At 39.0% G+C, this 18,914-nt stretch overlaps 1 protein-coding gene across 3 annotated transcripts in view; it reads left to right on the forward strand.

The window, feature by feature from the left end:
• Positions 1–18,914, forward strand: part of Slc25a13 (solute carrier family 25 member 13) — a 169,296-nt gene that overhangs the window by 102,352 nt on the left and 48,030 nt on the right. For 2 of the 3 annotated variants that reach the window (XM_003475007.5, XM_063242420.1), the window contains 6 exons: positions 115–208; positions 410–494; positions 3,886–3,970; positions 4,428–4,586; positions 17,115–17,167; positions 18,396–18,476. In XM_003475007.5, coding sequence (XP_003475055.3) covers positions 115–208; positions 410–494; positions 3,886–3,970; positions 4,428–4,586; positions 17,115–17,167; positions 18,396–18,476 — 557 coding nt within the window. Of the gene's footprint in view, positions 1–114; positions 209–409; positions 495–3,885; positions 3,971–4,427; positions 4,587–17,114; positions 17,168–18,395; positions 18,477–18,567; positions 18,631–18,914 lie in introns of those variants that run through there. The other variant, XM_063242426.1, reaches the window with a different exon arrangement.

Consider the following 18,914-nt stretch of genomic DNA (forward strand, 5'->3'; position numbering starts at 1 on the left):
ATTGACTTGAATTCTGACTGATAATAATAAAGTTTTGTGATGTTCACTTGATTTAACTGTAAGTTCAATGCTATTTCTTCTTGAATCTTTTCCTTTTAACTTTTTTCCATACAGAGGAGTTTGTTCTGGCAGCTCAGAAATTTGGTCAGGTTACACCCATGGAAGTAGACATCTTGTTTCAGTTAGCAGATTTATATGAGCCAAGAGGGTAAGTTGGCTTTTTATTTTTAATTAGCTTAATAAAAGGAGGCCAGGAGGTAGGAGTGGGAGGAGGACAGCAATCAGGAGAAGAAGCCAAATGAAAAGCAACACTGAAATAAGGAAAAGGATAAAATGGACACTTCAGAATTCCATAATGTAAATTTAATAAACTATGTTTTGTTGCTGCTTGTACTTGTTTTCCCACCAGACGAATGACTTTAGCAGATATTGAGCGGATTGCTCCTCTGGAAGAGGGAACTCTGCCCTTCAACTTGGCTGAGGCCCAGAGACAGGTGAGTGAAGGGAACAGATTGCTCTCATTCCCTTAGTGAGCCCCATTTCATTTGCACTTGCCTTTCTGCTATTACTGTCTGACTTACAGTTTTCCATCTTCCACCCAAATCTAGAGAATTTCAGAAGGCTGAAAAGAAACATAACTTAGAGTCGTTCTGATGAACAGCAGACATTTGTGATGCCTTCTGGTGGCCTTTGTTTCTTTCTTTCATAAATGGGTTGATTTTCTGATGCACTGGAAGCTGGACACTGCCAAAATGTGCAGCTCTGTTCTTCCCTAAGTATCATGTTGAGGGATGCAGGAGCAGCCTGGGTTGGTGTCACCATCCCTGTCAAGCTACTGTGTGTTGGTAAATGAAAGCCATCTCTGCTCTGCAGAGTGGCACTCTGTCAGCACATTGTCTGACTGCCATGCTTTCTGTTTTTCTGAATATCAAAATGAGATAATTTTGTTTAGTCTGGAATTGTAGTTTGAAGGCTTTTTAGACCTACTTTCTCTATGAAAAAATTCATAAGTTATGTGGAAACAATTTTAGGAATGTTAAATTTTATTTTATGGTTAACAGAAACCAATCTCTTGAAGTTATGGGAGTCAGAAACTTAAGACAGGGCACCTCCTCATTTAACTCTTGCTCTACTCTGTTGGTCAGGCTTAGAGAAGAAAAGCCTTCATAATGTGTGTTGTGTTTGCACAGCATTTGTAAAATAAATCCCCTCACAGACAGGGTGTCGGTGTCGTTTTTAGAAAAATACCTCCTTTAAGGCAAAGCCATCTCTGAATCCTCTGAGACCTCACTGTTCTTGGCTTGGGGCTCTGGGTCTGTACAGAGACGCCAGTTTGACCACAATGGGTTGATGCGGGCTACATTTTTAGGACTGTCAGGCCTGGAGCCAGGACCCCCTCCTTTTAGCTCCTTCCCACCCAAAGGCAGCGGTGAGTTTTGTGTGTAGCATGTAAGTCAAAGTAGTGGGTGTGTGCTCAGTAAATCCTAACAAGGCACCCTGGAACCCAGCTGGCTGTGGTTAAAAGAGGAAGCCGATTTCCCTTAGTGCAGGAGAAAGAACTGTATAATCATGTCCAGAGGTGGAAGCAACGTTCCTTTGCCTCCCTTTGATTTTAAACAATGCTTATGAGATGATTATCTCTTTGTCTGTGTAATACCAACTATTGTAGAAATTTGGGGATTAAGAAAAACAGTTTTTGTGTTAGGTCTGCCTTGTTCTGCAGCTGGCAGTCATCTCCCACCATTTCTGCCCTTTGCAGCTTTTGAGAGTTTGTAATGGATGCTTGTTGATACTGGCCACGAAAGGGTTAGACTAGTTTGATGAGATTTACAGCAGGAAATGATTGGCTGCTGCTTAGAGGTTTAGAGCAATTCACAGCGGCCTGCTTGGAATATGGTGTGCTTTTTACTGCATGAACCCCACTGGGCCTAACAGATTCAAGCGAGGGAGGTCATCCACCTGTGGTCAAGTGTGCCTGTCCCAATCCTTTGCAGCTCTTGGAGCATTTTTCCTTCCCAGAGGAGTGAAGGAGGAGGAGTCTTTCTTGAGTCATTTTAAGAACACACTGTTTCTTTCTTCTGAAAAGTTAAATGCAAGTCTGGACTGCATTTGTCTTTAGATAAGGAATTGGTGGTAATAGTACAATCCTCTCTCTCAGTATTTTCAGAGTATTTTTGACTTATTATTACTTTTAGCCCGAATATTTAAAAGTATTGTTATCTTTACTGACGTAAGTAAAGTAGTGCTTCCCTTTTGAATGTGTCTGTCACAATGAAGATGCTACTGATCTCTGTGCACAGACAGGATTGGAAACAACCCATGGAATTTGCAGAAGAAATGTTTTACATTCATAGAAATACATATTCCTATGTAAAGCTATTTTTAGTCAGACGTCTTTGAAGGAGATTTTAAGTCATCTCTTTGTATTAGAATTGTGTTATAGTGACAGCAACTAAAATTCAGTGGGTTTGATAGCTAGGGCTGGTGATTATTTTCATTGTTCGCTGATTTTAATTATCAAGACGTTGGAAAAACAAATTTTATTGAATGTATTTATTCATTCAACAGGTATTTATTAAGCACTGACTATATGTCATCCTTATTTGACAACTCTGTGTGACATAAAATTACTGTTTTATTTATACAGGCAGAGAAGTGCAATACTCTGAAGTGTTCTGGTCTCAGAAACTCTGAGGATAATAGAGATCAAAAGAACAGCAACAACTGCCCTGAAGTAGAAATTTTGGAAAAATGGGCAGTAAAGAGGAAAAAGTAACAATCATTTCCAATACTTACAGTCACCAAAAGCATTTCGAATATCTCTGGGTAGTGAGGATGCTAAAATGTTAATATTAATTTTATATGCATATATAGACAGATTATTTAAAAATGACTGAATGTTATACAGTCTTTAAAAAGTGTTTTTCTAAAAAACTACCACTTAAAAGGTAAAGAGAATTATGTTCTATTTAGCTTGTTTTCATGTATGGTAGCTTATGAACATTTTTGCTAGCATAAGCTGTCCTTTGGCAATAGCATCTTAGTCTGGTTGTGGTGGCGCATGTCTATTGTTGCAGCATTCAGGGGATGGAGACAGGGGGATCACTGCTATTTCAAGGCCAGCCTAAGCTACCTTAGTGAACTCAAGGCCAGCCTGAACTCCAGAGTGAGACTTTGTCTCAAAAAGACAACACAAGAGCATTTTTAATGACACATTTGCATTTTAAAATTACAGCCTTATATTTTAAACAGTTCTCTATCATTGGTTACTTAGAATTCTTTGCTTTTAAAACATTTTTGCATTTTATCATTCTTAAAGCTTGATCCTTATTGATATGTGTGATTATTTTCTAGCCTCACTGTTTATAAGAAGAATAACGGGCTCAGATGTGTTCAATGTGCATTATAAAAGAACTTACTACTTTTAGCCCTAAATAATCTCCTCAGGTTTCTTTGGACTGGATTTAATGACAAATTTGAGAAAGCTTGTTTTTATCAATCTTTGCCAGTCTAGGGATTGCCATTTAAAACAAAACCAAAAAATGTAAATCAAACACTAGGCAAAAATGATAGCTGTTTCACGAATATTTTAAAACTTCCACTTTTTTCTATCACTAGTGGGAGTTGAACATTTGGAAGTTGATAATATTGTTGACAGGAAATAGCACTTACTATTTTCAAATTTGACTTAAACATTAATAACAATACAAATTTTTTATTAACAGGAGTTTATGGAATCTAACCCTACCTTCCTGTTTCACATTTTGCTTGTATCACAAATTTAGAATCCAGTGAGTAATTTTTTAAATAATGTGTGCTCATTTTTTTTCTACTTCTGTTCTGCCCCTTCCTGCCTGCTCTTCACATCCTGTGCGTGCAAAGCAGAAGGCCCTGGGTGATTCAGCTCGGCCAATTCTCCTGCAAGTCGCAGAATCAGCCTACAGGTTTGGTCTGGGTTCTATTGCTGGAGGTTAGTCATGAAAGAGAGTAAAGTGGTAATATTTTTTATTCTTTCTGTCTTTTCTTTGACTTTCCACTGCGTGATATTACAAGACAGAGCTTTCTCTACTTGTTTTACAATCCAGTTACCTTTCTGTACCTGTGAGATCAGACTACAAAAAAGAGAACTTTTTTCCATACTTCCACACAATCAGGCCCATATAAATGACAGTTTTCCCTTACTTATCTTCAGCCAGGCTTCCTAAAGCCAAGTTAATAATGAGGTTAGGCTTTAGTGATAGGCTTTTAATTTAAACTGTGGCATCCTTTTATCAGGGGATACTTAACTGAAATTCCATAATGGCTTATTAAGGGTGGTATGGTTTTTAAATTTGTACATGTGAAGTTTTTCTCACCCTTTGATTTTATCCTCCTCTGTTCCTCTGTTTTGCCTTAATTCCCTCTGAAATGTTGATATTTAATTTTAGCTGTTGGAGCCACTGCTGTGTATCCTATAGATCTTGTGAAAACTCGAATGCAGAACCAGCGGTCAACTGGCTCTTTTGTGGGAGAGCTCATGTATAAAAATAGTTTTGACTGTTTTAAGAAAGTACTACGCTATGAAGGCTTCTTTGGACTGTACAGAGGTTAGTACCTTGTGTTAAATTTGTATAAAATAAAATAATAACCAAAGGTTTGCTTTCCTCAGTGCCTAAAATGAATTAGACTATGTTGAAATAGAAATACAGAAGATTCTCAATTGTCCATGCTAATGGGAGTAGGCTGGAGACATGTAGGGCATGGCTATTCAAAACAGCTCATAATCTAAAAGCGATTTTTATTGCTATTTGATGTGTTTTATTTCTTAATATAACATAACATAACATAAATTATTTTTGAGTGTTTAAAATGTTCATTGCTTGTGTCCTTAAAGATCCCACTCACCATCTAGTAGAGAAAGGTATCCTAGGGACAGGACTAAGTCTGCTCAGGGTTCATGATTCCCCTGGAATTTACAATTTATAAGACCAATTTTAATGGTCTTTCTAATCTGTGTTTCACTTTTCGCAGTTCGAGGTACTCATGATCAACCATGATCTGAAAATTCCAGAAATAAGTAATTCGTAGCTTGTGAATTGTGCACTAGTCTGAATAGTATGATGATACAATAAGTCCCCATCTTAAGGGTGAGTTCTAATCTAGGAGAACGCTCATAAGTCAGATTTACTCCTAATCAGACAGTGAGTGTTGTACAGTACACCTGTGAAAGTTCACTACTCAATTGTTTGTAAATTAGGAACTCACTGTATCTCTCATTTTCTGCTCATAAAAGAAAGCAAATGATCCTCCTCCTCATATACTACCAGGGTGGTAGCAGCCTAGTCGTACATTAGAGGGCTCATGTCATTCACCTCACTTCCTATCATCATGTGACCTTGCATCATCTCACTAGGAGAAAGGGAAAGAGTACAAGATATTTGAGAGACCACGGTTACATAACTTTCATGACAGTATATCACTATCATTGTATTATTGTTGTTAATCTCTTTCTGTGCCTGAGAGAGAAGAACCTATCACGGATGTTGGGGGACTCTGTACCATAAGAGTCTGTCAAGTAGATAACAAGGATTTGATGGAAGCCTCTTTTCCTATCTTTTTTCTGAATTAAAATTACCTCTTTCCATCCTCTGACTCTGTATAGACTTCATTGGTATTAATTCACCCAGCACTCCAACTGGGTCGTGCCATCTCAAACTGCTCTGTGAACCACCTAAGAGTCATTAGAGAGTGGTAGCAGGAGTACTCACTCACAGAAAGAATCCTACGTGGATTGCTGCTTTCTGTTGCACTGGCTTACGGAGACATATTTTGGCTTCCCTTGTCCCTTTTCGTGCTTGCTTTGTGCAAAGAGTAAGGAAGTGCATTGGCAGCCGGTCAGGGCCTGATACCAAGGAGGCTGACTCCAAACTGCTTTGCCATTTGGCCAACTGTAAGTCTTCCCTCCACTCCCTACTAGAGCTTGCTCTTGAAGAAGGAAACTGCATAGTACTCTATCCACTGAGGTGGTTGTTAACACTAAGTAACCATGTAAAGTCCAGCCTCTAGGCCTCTTCTGCCATCTACTGACTCTTGTCTCTAAAGTAAGCACCCAAGTTGAAAAAAAACCTCTGAAACTGGGAGGTTTTCAACTGCAGAGAATTCCATTTTGTAGGTTCTATTATATAGATAGATAACCCTCATCAAAGGCTTTTTGATCTTTTCTCTGCCCTCCTTTGCTGGCCCCCTGCCTTTTCTCACAATTTGGAAGGTCTGTGACCCCAGGTGATTGATGATGACCCCGTGGGGTCACCACCTTCCATGTGAAATACCCACCCCTTTCCATGACTATAGCCTCTCGAATGAAATGGCTCCCAAGTAGTACAAGGTTAATGTCACCATTCCCTCTTTCCAGTGAGTCAGGCAGAAGTGACCACCTTACCTGTTCGTGTGGGTGGCTTTTTAAAAAGAGAACTTTGAATGTCTAGTCTAGACAGATGTTTGAGCCTTGGCATTGCTTCACCAACTATTTTTATGGGCTTTTCTTTTATGGGTATTGGAATAAATGTCAAAAGTGCCTTTAGAATTCTAAAATCTCCACCTGAATGCCTAGTAAATGTCTTCAGTTTGCTTGTTTTAACATGGTTTGTTTTTAACTTTTGATTCCTTCTTTTTGCTGTCTCACCACACCTGGCAGATCCTGATTCTCGGTTCTACCTAGATTTCTCTTCTGTGACTTATCCCTTTGAACCCATAGGCAGAAGAGGTTGAAGTGCACTTGAGTACTGAGTGCTGAGCTAATGTGGGCCTGAAAAGAGGGTCACATATCTTGCTGTCTCAGTTACTGCATGTGTAAGATGGGAGCTGCTACTTTTAGCTACTCAGGAAGGGGAAGTGGCTGGCATATTAGACACAGGCTCACTCTCAACACCGGTTTATAAATAGCTGTTATTCCAACCTGTGCCCAGTGCCTGGACCCTCAGGGCAGAGGATAGAGTCTGTCAGGATGACAAGTAGACTGTGAATATAAGAAGATTACCTTGGGGAGTCACTTATGCTCATTTCTTCCCTAATTCTTACTTTTTGCAGATTTTAACAAAGATTTACTGTAAAACTCTTGCTTAGTTTCAATCTGTAATTTAGATCTTGAGAGCAAAGAGGTGATGGGCAGTTGAAGTATAAAAAGAATCCTGATTTATAATCTCACCTTTAAAATGACTTCTTCTTCTTCTTCTTTAGACCTTTTAGACCCTTTAGTTTATTGCACATAATTATTAATTGTATGCTACAATTACAATTACAATTGTTTGTAAACCCAATCATTGGGCAAGAGAGAAAACAGATGAAGATATAGATAATTGTGGAAATGATTATTTAAAAACTGTTGTTTAGGGCTGGGATTTAGCTCAGTGGTGTGAGCACCTGCCTGGCAAGCGTGAGGGTCATGAGTTTGATCGCTGGTACCAAAAATAAAATCAATCAATCAATAAATAAATACTGTTGTTTTAAATAAATAACAATAGTAGAAATAAGCCTAGAATATTTCAGAGATTCAGTATTATAACTTTCGTTTACAAAGATGTGAGGTAACTGCTTGTGATTCTTTGTACATTTCTCATTAAATGCAATTTTTTTTCTTTTATTCTTTTTGAAACAGGGCTTGTCTATGTAGTTTAGGCTAGCCCTATGCAGTTCACTGTGTAGCCCAAGCTGGCATCAAAATCACAGAAATCCTCCTGCTTCAGCCTCCCTGATCCTAGGATCACAAGCATGTACTACCACGCCCAGTCTAATTGTAATTTTATTGTTTTAAATTTTATCTTTGTAGGAGAAAACTGAAATTTAAATTTTGAGAACACAAATTTGCTATAGTATCATTTTCATTTGGCAATATTTGAACTGTGAGAGATTTCTAATTTGTAAACATGTTTCAAAATATTGAGCATTTTTTCATATTTTAGAATTTTGCATAACATGTAATTTTTCTCCGTCAAGTCATATATAATTGCTCCTATTTCCTGAATAGGATAATTAGGGAATATTGCAGAAGTAAGGTCTCTCCCCTGTTTAAAATTACTTTTATGTACACAGTACTTTTTTAAAAGTTGTTGAATGACTCTGAAAGAAAGTACTTTTGCAGCATGTGTTCTTATTATGAGGTTAATAGCTATCTCTCTGTCATACTGTCTCTTTCTTAAAGCCAGAATTTAGGGCATTTTAACAGTAGTTCTCTATGGATATGGAATGAAGGTGATTTTTAAATAATTCATTCAGCACTTCAGGACATACTGTTTTGTTTTTTGTCTTCTCTGGCAGTTGCCATTATCTACACACAGTCCTGGAAGTATCCAGCGGTAACCGGGGGACGCATTTCCATCCCTGCCCACTGTCCCGTGTTGGCTGGTTTCCTGGGCATGAACACTGTCAGTGGTAGCTTTCAGTGATACATAGGAGAGTCAGCAGAAACTGTCATGCTGGGAGCTGCTCACTTGTTATCTCCAGGTCTCTGGTCTCTGTATTTCTGAGTCCCCTGTATACTTATTTTTTGTATGCAGTCTCCTTCAAAGTCCTAGGACACTGGCTCTACAAACTAACTCTATAACACAGACTGATTTTCCCATTTTATTTATTTATTTATTTATTTATTTATTTATTTATTTATTTTTGGAGGGAGATAATTTTGGACAGTCTGGCCCCCAGGTGAAGAAGTCTATTTTTGTTATTTCAGGAAACAGTACAGTACCTGATCCAGCATTACCTGAAGTCATTAATGAAAGTCTTCCTCTGTTTCCTCTTGTCACCAGGCCAATTTAATTCACTTAGGTGTTCAAAACCATAATGAATTTACCTGACAGCTTGGTTTGAGTGAACTGCAGGAGCAGATGAGCCATTCATGGCCTGCCATACACTGGGCATGTTTAGGAGGAACAAGGGACTGGGTAAATCACCTTGTGTTCCAGGAATAACTAATTTCTGCTTTTAAACTTTGTGATACCCTCTTCTCTCAGTTGCTTCAGGTGATAAGATGAGTAGCCTTAGAAATTAGGAAAATTTTTTTTTAATTTAAAAGAAAAAGGATTTATTCTGGTTTATTAGAAAATATTTTGGGAAGATCTTTGGGAAAAGCATGCATTCAGAAGATATCAGGGTCCAGCAGAAATATTTCTTACAGGAATGTTTTTGTTTCTCTTAGTGTGAAAAATCCATTAAAAAAACTTCCCAGAAGGAGACACTAGAAAATGTCATGAATTAAATTTAAGTTAGAGTAGTGCTTAATTTTTGGAGTAATTGACAGTCATCACCACCACATTATCAGTCCACATTGATTGAGGTTGCTGAGTTTTGAAGACCTTTATTTTGTGTTGTCTGTCTAGTGTGAAGCAGTCATCTTCCTGGAACGTTCTCAAGGTGACATCTAGAGGACGTTGTGGTGATATTTCAGGAAGCCATTGATCTGTGTATATTCCAGAAGGAAGTTTTATCAGGCACTGAGGTTAAGCCAAGTCTCTTTTGATGCTTATTGGTGCCCAAAAAGGGAGTGAAATACTGTTGACCTGCAGTAAGATTCTTTCTTTTGGATAAAAATAGATTTACAAGTCTTAGCACCAAAATAGAAATGAGGTTTCTGCTTTGTACTCCTTAAGAACATATACCCCGCTTAGAACAAATCACAGTTAATCTGTGAACTGCCATGAGCTGTGGGTCCACCTTTCTTACCACAGCTTTTAATAAATGCAGAATGGTTTGTTTTCAGTCTTACTTTCTTGGCTGATTTATGCACACTTTTAGTTAAGAAGTTAACTGTGAAAAATTCAAAAGGTAAATACTTGATTATAGGAAGACAAAAGAGGATAAACAAAGGACTTGGACAGTTCATAACCAAATACTGATGTTGCTGAGACTGAAATAAGGGAAATTCATGAAAACTCAGAATTTAGAGAAAAGAAAAGATAACCTGGATGCTGAGAGTTGTCATGTAGTGATGAAAACCTAAAGGAGTCTCTATGATCCCTCTTCCCATTACCTCCACTTTCAGAAGGCTCCCAAAACTGAGAGGAACTGACTTTTCTATACCTTGATTAGTATCATTCATTTTGAATCATAATATTCTATCTCCCAGGAGCATTCTGAGCTATAGGTTAGTTAAACAGATGGTGTCTAACTTTTGAATAAAGCATTTAACCCAGGTAAGCAGGCAGGGAAATATTCACAGCCACCCTTGTGCCTATGCTGTTTCCCTGCTCTGATGCCACTTTGGGTTCCAGGGCGGAGAGCCGGAACAGAACTGGACTGGAAGGAGGGCTTTGAAACCGGATAGTGGATAGTGTAGTTGGGAAGGTAGAAATGCCTCAGAACTGAGGGCAGTGTGAATCAAAAGCAGACAGACAAGTGGGAAGAGGAGGGAGAAAAGAATGCTTCACCAAGTGAAGAGAGAAGGGCATGGAAAAAAGAGCAGGGATAAAAACCATAAGGCAGGGCCCTCAGAGTGCTGATAGCTCCAGAAAGAAGGTTAGTCTGATTTTGAAAAGCAAAGGAGGCTCTCAGGGAAGCCTGGCAAATGTAGTGGCCTCAATTGTGAGGTCAGGAGGGTAAGAGATTTGGCACGGTAGGGGTTGCTGTTGGGTTGAAGTGAGGTGACACAATTGTGTGCCGGCCACAGTTTTACCTCTGGGAATATGGCTGTCTTATCTCCCTTACCAAATTCTGCCACTGTCTGCTCCCTGAATGTCTTTGGCCCTGCTCTGTACTATTGTCAGTAGTGGGCTGGCTACGCTCAAACTGGTTTTTGTCTTTGTTTTTATAGTCTTGTCTAGAATTGTCTTGTGAAAGAACAATAGCTATGTGTGGCTGTAGTCATCTGCAGACCATCAGCGTGGTTTCTGACAGTGCTTTTCTAAGGAGCCTGGGAGGAAGGATCCAGAGACTGAGCACGGAGGTGTGATATCAACACGCACGCTGTGGCCACCTTCCTTTTGCTGTACGAAAGTGCCAGTCAGTGCAGGATACTGGCCATAAGAATTGTGGACTCCAGAAAAATTGCAGTATTGTCTAGTTTGGAAGAAACAAACGGCTTTGCAAGGCAGAGAAGGAAGTTGGAGTAGGGAGTGTACTAGTGGGAAAAGTTCAGCCTTAGAGAATGGAAAAGGCTGGCATGAGATGCAAGGTGGACCTGACTAGCTAGCTAGCTGTAGACCTGAGCCAAACTGCTCAGTCACCCTGTTCATTTCCATGAAAGAGGAGGTAGAATAAATGATTGATATCGACAATGCTACTTGTAAAGGTAAACATTAACATAAATAATAAGAAAACCCATTTCTGTAGTACATACTGCGTTCTGGCCCTGTTATGAGAGATTTGTCTCTGTTGACTCATTTCATCTTTACATTTACCCCATGAGATGATACCATGATAATTGCCATGCTACAGGTGTAGAAACTAAGGTACAAAGAGATTGGGTAACTTGTTAACAATTACATAGGTAATAAATAGCAGAGTGAGATTTCAAACCTAGCAACCAGGCTGCAGACCCATGTTCTTAATCATTCAGCTCTTCTGCGCCCAGTAGAAATTATGTCGTTAAAAATTACTTATCAGCTGAGGTTGAGAAATATTTAAATTCTTAATTGTTTTAGCTTAGAAACAGTTGGAGGTGTGTTGTTATTTGTGCAGTGCTTCCTTATCTTGTCTACAGAAGCAGGGCCCCTAGACACTCTGATACCAGATGTGCCTTCACCCCCTGGGAACAGCTCATCCAAGGACAGGTGTAATATCAAGGGAACAACACTATTCCTTACCCAGTGCTGCACTGTGAACATTATTCAGGCTGTTTGCCTCTTCTAACTAAGAAAAGAATCAAGGGGACATCTTAAAAAGATAGAAGGAAATATTGCCTGTTTTGGATACATAAAATCAGATGATGAAGAATATCTGACTTTTTAATACATTTACTCACGAGATTATCAAAACAAACCAGCAGCTTGTAATCAGCATTCTTGTTTTAACAATGAGGAACCTAAAGTCAAAAAATAAGTTTGCCACAATCAGTCAACAGGAAAGAGACCAAACCTAAGCTTTCAGCACATACCTGTCTACTTCCTAAGCAGATACCCAACTTTTCATTGTATTGTCAGACTATTGGAAATAAACAGCTTTAATGAATTTCTTTCACAGTGCCTTAGAGCTCTGAATCTAGAATTATATTTCTAAAAAGTTCTTAGGCAGAGAATAGTGTAGCAGCCCTCTAATCTAGCATGTGGTTCTCAGGAGCCTCTTTTGGGGATGCCATATGAAGCTGAAATTGGGAGCCCCTGACGTGGGCTTGGGTTCCACCTTTCCAGCTAGTTCTTCTTGGGTTGCACAAGGGATTGGACTCAGAAGGGGTAGTGTGATTTATATCTCCAACCTGTGAAATCTGAAGACAAAATACTGTATTAATACTGTACCCTGTAAATCTTTTCTCGCATTAACAACCTTCTGGGAGAATAAAGTTTGCCACAGAAGCATTGCCATATGTGCTGATGGAGCTGAACTCAAAAGAGAAGATTAGAAAACTAACCACACTAATAAATTTCACTTGAGGCAGTTGGAAAATGGACTGCTGTTTTGACAAGTTAGAAACAGCACACACATCGAGTCTCTGTTTTGAATGGTTAAAATGAATTTCCAGGACCCAACAGAAACATCTTATATTACAAACCTGATTTTTTTGCTGAGTTATCCAGATGTCAAACATATATGCCCTGGAAACTGTAAAGTGACTATGAAGAATTATCTTAACTAAAAAATAGGCTGAGGCCTTACTGAACTATGGTACTTGTCTACCTCTAGGGTCAAGATATAAACAAGGTATAAGGGAATTCCCCCCTCTGCAAGTTTTTCTTTTTTTAAATTGTCCCACAGATCATGCCACCTCTTGAAGAGCATTTGCCCAAACTTGTGGTATAAAGCCACATCTGTAGGGGCCTCAGCTTGTAACCTACGGCCATCTATTTCTCTGTTTACCCAAGGTAACTGCCACAAGAGTGCTTATCCTTGGCCTTTGATACCAACATCTGCCCAGACCTTAGGAATGAATTGTATGTTTTGGTTTTATTATTACTGAATTAAAGTTCTTCATTTAATATAATGAAACTTGTGACCTCTGGTTATATTACTTTACTCTCATAATTGCTCTTTTTGCCCTGGGTCTTACCCTTGCCAATGTTACTGAACTGCCTCTATAATATTTTACTTTTTGAATCTTACTTTTTACTTAAAAGCCATCCCATGTGTCAGCCGAATTTGATCCTTGTTCTTTCTTGTGATTTAAGTTTGAAAAGCGTATTGTGCCTTATGAGGTTAGAGCACAGAGGCGGGAACCAGACTGATGAGTCTCTTTGCCCATCTAATAACTGGGTGATCTTGGGCGGCTTCCTCAGAGTCAGCCTCAGTTTTTTCTTCAGTTAGTGGAGACAAAGTATCACACACTGTTGGACATAGCAGTACAACCTATAATCCTAGCATTTGGAAAGCTAAGGTACAAAGATCATGAGTTCAAAGCCAATCTGGACAACATAGCTTAACTTGTCTTAAAAAACAAAAGCAAAATAAAAAGCATATACCACATGCTTCTAATGTAGATTAAGTGTGTTAGTTCACATGAAACACACTGAAGTAGCACCTATTGTTGAGTAAGTGCCCAGTGATACCATTATTATATATATTACAAGATCTTCTGTGATCCAGACACAGCCTGCAGTAATTTCACCCTGACTTTGAATGTGCCATCACCTTGAGATTTTTGTGCCTTAACGTATTATCCCCTTTTCAGGACTGCACTGCCCTTCACTCTGGTACTATCTCTTCTTTTCAGGAAACCTGCTTGCTGAAAAAGCGATAGGATAAATAATTCCTCTTCCTTGATCTTTTTCCTTCCAGCAGGCAGGATAACTGGTTCTCTCCACTGTGTACTTCTGTACTTGGATGTTCCTGGACTCTGGTACCTACCAGGCTGTTTTCAAATGTTCTGCCTCTCTTTCTGGTACATGGAGACAATTAGGGTTCACTTTTCCTCTAAACTGAAAATTTTGGGGGGAAGAGGCATGCATCTCATTGTGTTCATTGTAATACCAGCCACACGGAGAGGACATTTAATAAATGTTTGTTCTGTGGATAACTATTTTCTGCCCTTGTTTATGTCTTAAAGATAGAACATGTTTGCTTTGTTTTGTTTCCTGCTGTTCACAATGCATTGCTAAATTTATAGTGAGGAAGACAAATTCAGTAGGTTACAAGGCCTGCTTAAATAAATGTATCTAACACTATAGTTGCTTGGTTCTTTGGGCTGCTTTTTATTAGTTATTTAAAAAGATCATCATAGAGAGGTTACAGAGACAAGACATCGTCATTTAAATCATAGTGCTTATAGCCCATCCATGATTTTGGTCAGTTACTTAGTGATGAGAAAAATATATCTAACAAGTAAATGCTTAAACATTTTTGGCTTAATCTGAATACAGAGAGTAAAATAGATATTTCAGATATTAAGTTTGGTTCAAACATCTTTTGCCTAGTTTTTAACTAGTAGAAATTCGTGTTATATTTTCAATGAGTACTAACAAAATCTTTCATCTCATAGGTAACTTCTTAAAAGATTGATGAGTGCGTTTGAAGAGACAAAAATGCTTGATTTTAATGAAAGCACTTACTTTGCCCTGATGGCTTCCATTCCTGTTTCCCTCACATGCTGCCTCGGCTCATTTAGATTATAAAGAGCTTAGCCTCATTCAAGCTGGCAGGCACACAAGGGAGGCTTTTGGTGGGAATTCATGCAAGAGAGAAAAAGGCTGAAATCTCATGGGGAACCAAGGACTCAAGTTAAACTGGAGCATGGCCTCAGGGTCCAGAAGGTGGTCAGAGCCAGCCTGTCCCCTTTCATGGGCTGCTCCTTTCATGGGCTGTGTTTTCTCTCTTGGTGTCCCCATTCTTTTTACTCCAAATTCTCCTCTCCACCAACCCTCCTTCTTTGCTTATTCTACTTCTTTGTGACAGTAGCACATACTTCCCTTGCAGCTTGTCATTTTCCCTGCTTCACTCATTATATCTTTTCGATTTGTAGCTCTGTGCTAACCAGCTCCATTGCCTCAAAGAGTCTTAGTGCTTCTAAGAGAGCCTTATTGGCTGGCTCCACTGTGGGTGCCAGGCCACGGGGTTCCCATTGCTGAACTCATTGTTGCATATCCTTTACTTGTTCACTGAAGATGAAGCAGGCTCTGAAAATGTAGAGAAGGGATTGCAACCTCTGATGCTTGTGGGATCCAGGCAGGTTGTGTAGTGAGCAGTTGAGACTGGGTAGGAAATGTTTATTAACTACATGACAGGGTTGAGGGGTGACCAAGGGTATAAACTGAGTTTAGGTTTGAAATCCCAGTCTCACCATTTACTAGCCAGGTAACTTAGAACAATTTACTTACTCAGTGTGTGCCCTATTTCCTCTCTTTACCATGGTTGTGAGGATTAAATGGTTTAAGAAAGTCCTTAACATGGTGCCTGGCACATAATAAACATTATATAGCTGTTTTTTAAATTTTCATTAGTGTCAGCATTCTCATAATCTTTAGTTTTACAGTGCAATGGACTGTTGCGTATTTTTTTCCTAAAACATGAAGCTATCTTGGCCTATTTAGCTTTCCCCTTCTATATCGCCAGAAGCAAAAAGAAACTTTTTTCTCTTGTGAGGTTATCAACAGAGCAATAACCATGAGCATTGATACTTGGGATGTCAGCCCTAGGAAAGGTAGGGACTTTGAATTGGATGTGCAGGTCCTGTTTAAAAGATGCTTGGGTAAAGGTGGTCACTCAGCAGAGGCTACAAGTGGACCCTCTGTATAAATGAATTTGAAAATTGCACTTGGTGACAAAAGATGGCACCATGAAGCACCTCCCCAGGATATCACCATGACGTAGGGTACAGTGTACCCTCAAGTTTAGCTTACTTTATGTTTCTAAGAGATATTTGTCTTTGATTTTCATTTATTTTGTTTCTTAGAACAAATGAAAAGGACATTTTAAAGGTCAGATATGTAGGCATGCTGTTGTTTTAACTTTGTTTAAAAAGTGGCCCTGTCCTGTCAAAGGCCACACCTCCCTTATACTCTGAATCTCACTGAACTCCCGCTCAGCTGGACATGTCCATGGTAGAGGTCTTTACTTGTTACCCCAAACTGTTTTATTTCTCAGTCTTCCTTATCTCTGCCTAGTTGTTCATGCTAACGACTGAGCCTTTGGGTCAACCCCAGCTTTCACCCTTAGTCTCCCTTCCTGAGACACACATGTATACACTCACATATATGTGTACACACACACACACACACACACACACACATCTGTGTATTCTGTCTCTTCCACACAGCAGCCAAAATAATCCTTTAGAAGTATGAATTAGTGCATTGCTGTCTTGGGTAAAGGCCTCACTTACTGCTCATCTACCTGAAAGTAAATCAGGCTGAGGATCCTGGCCTGTGATGTGACTGTAGCATCTGGTGCCCACCTGTGCTGCTGTCCCTGCCTCTGCCTGTGGGGCCAGACTGATCTCCCTTGGCCACAAGTGTACCAGGCTCGCTTCTCTACTCCTTTCATTATGCTCTTTGTTCCCCTTCTGAACATGTATCTTCCTGCAGTGGTCACCCTCCCTGGGAGGCTTGTCTTTCCATGGGAGACACATGAGAGCATAATCTCAATTTTCCTGTGCTGGTCATTGAGTCATAGTTGTCCACTGAATGGATGACTGAGCTATGGGCATTTGGAGAGATGAGCAAAGTGTTACAGAAAATCTATGAGTTATGTCCACTGACATAGGAAGCAAGAAGGAGAGAGCCACAGACTTTCCCTGAAATAATGAGATTTCTTATATCACTAATACTGTTGATTTACCCAATGTGCAAACTACCCAGAATGTGCAAGGGAATTTACTGTTAGATGTGGCTGTTAGGAGTTAGTGCTTAAACATTCCGTTTCAAGTATTCTCATTAAAGGTAATAGCAGAAAATTACAGCAAAGATTGCCCCAGTTTTTAAGTGGTGATCCCCTCTGCAGAGCTGTTGATTTGTTTAGTTAATGCTAATTTATTTAATATACTTTTACTTCTTGTTGATTTTTAGGTCTGTTGCCACAGCTATTAGGAGTCGCCCCAGAGAAGGCCATAAAACTTACAGTGAGTCTTTTGAGTTGCTGCTACTTAATAAGAGAATTTGCATATACTCATGAATCTAGTAGGTATTCTTTGAGGCAGTAGGTTTGTGGTTGGAAAGTAAGGCATTAGCCACACACAGCTTTTCATTGTTGCCTGTTTAACATGGAATATCTGAAAATGTGATGATTAATTTGAGATCATTTGTGGTTGTTTTCATCATCATAGCAGCAGCAGTGAAACAGTCTTCATTACCTGCCATATCAGGGACTTGACACATGTTCCTGTATTGTTTTAATTTTAAGCAAAGTGTTGATCCACTGTGAACAGAGAAGAAAAGTATGGCCCACCAGGTTTAAGTAGCCTTCCCATTAGCAGGAGAACTAGAATTCAAAATCAGATCTGAATTCAGAACACCTTCAGTTAGACCTGCTGTATATAGATTGTACATGTAGGGTATATTCTGTAAGCATTGCCAAAGCTGAATAGTGAGGGCTCTGTGTTCTAGTTGAAGCCGATACTTCATCACTGTTTGCCTTGCACCTGGCTCATGTTGACTGATGGTTGGTACTTTGTTCAAGTGTTTATGGAGAGGATAGATAAGACCATAAAGCCCCAGAAACTTAAACTATTGGGCTATTAGCTTTGTCCATGACATTTTTCTTAATACCATTTTATAATGTGATCTTAAGATAGCTGAGCTGCTCTGGTCTGTGTCTGCCCAAAAACTTATAATTGTTCCTTAAAATTGCTTGTAACTCGTTTCATTTTGATAGTATTATACCTAATGAATGTAGTTGATGTTGAGACTCTTTGAGGAATTTTTAGATACTGAATTTCTACTGAGCTGAAAAATCTGTAAAAATTGGTCTCAATAAAGTTCTGTTTTAGATTAAATCTTATTAGAAGGTTTGAAAGTGACTTTTAATCTTATAAAACTTTTTAATTTGAGTGTTTTTATTTTATCTCTTATCATTATGTCTCGCTTTTCATGCTATGGTAACTGCAAGACATACTTGAAATTTTGGCATATAAAACACCTATCCTTTAATTTTCATAGAGGCAACATCAGATGTACTTATGTACAGTATGTTTTACTTTTAAAACAACTATGTGCATACTATGTAGAGTGTCTTAGACAATTTTCAGGTTTATCAATTTATGTAATAGAAAAGTAACTTTGGCAGATGTACATTTGAGTGTGTTTATTGACTATAATTTTCATCAGCTTCTGTAAATATTTTTCTTTAAGGTGAATGATTTTGTGCGGGACAAATTTATGCGCAAAGATGGTTCGCTTCCACTCGCAGCAGAAATTCTTGCAGGAGGCTGTGTAAGTACCTTGTGCAGCTCTCCACATCAAAAAGACTTGTTTCACATACCTATCACTACAAGTATGAACTAAGGCTTCTGTTTAACCACAGATCCTGTACAAGGGCAGAATCTACTATAAGGCATCTCTGCTCTCCTAGACAGGCAACCATGCCTGAGGTGTAAGGGTAAATGTTTCTGATCTTACTGCCTGTTACGTTACGTCTGTTTAATGCATCATTGCTTGTGGTTGGTTCTGCAGAAGAAGTCATTTGTGGCAGAAGTGTTTGGCATTTGAAAAAATTTCATTAACTTTTCTAAAGTTAATTGGTACCCATAGTACATACTTTGCACATGGCACCCTCTGCTGGGTCAGACACTGTAATTTGTAGCTTCAAGTCAGCAGCCATAGCTCTCTGCTTTGCTCTTCCTTAAAAGTGGCCACAATTGCAAACTTCAA

Source organism: Cavia porcellus, unplaced genomic scaffold (assembly GCF_034190915.1).
Source record: "Cavia porcellus strain 051 isolate PalLab524CR breed Dunkin Hartley unplaced genomic scaffold, mCavPor4.1 scaffold_2, whole genome shotgun sequence".
Classification (NCBI taxonomy): domain Eukaryota; kingdom Metazoa; phylum Chordata; class Mammalia; order Rodentia; family Caviidae; genus Cavia; species Cavia porcellus.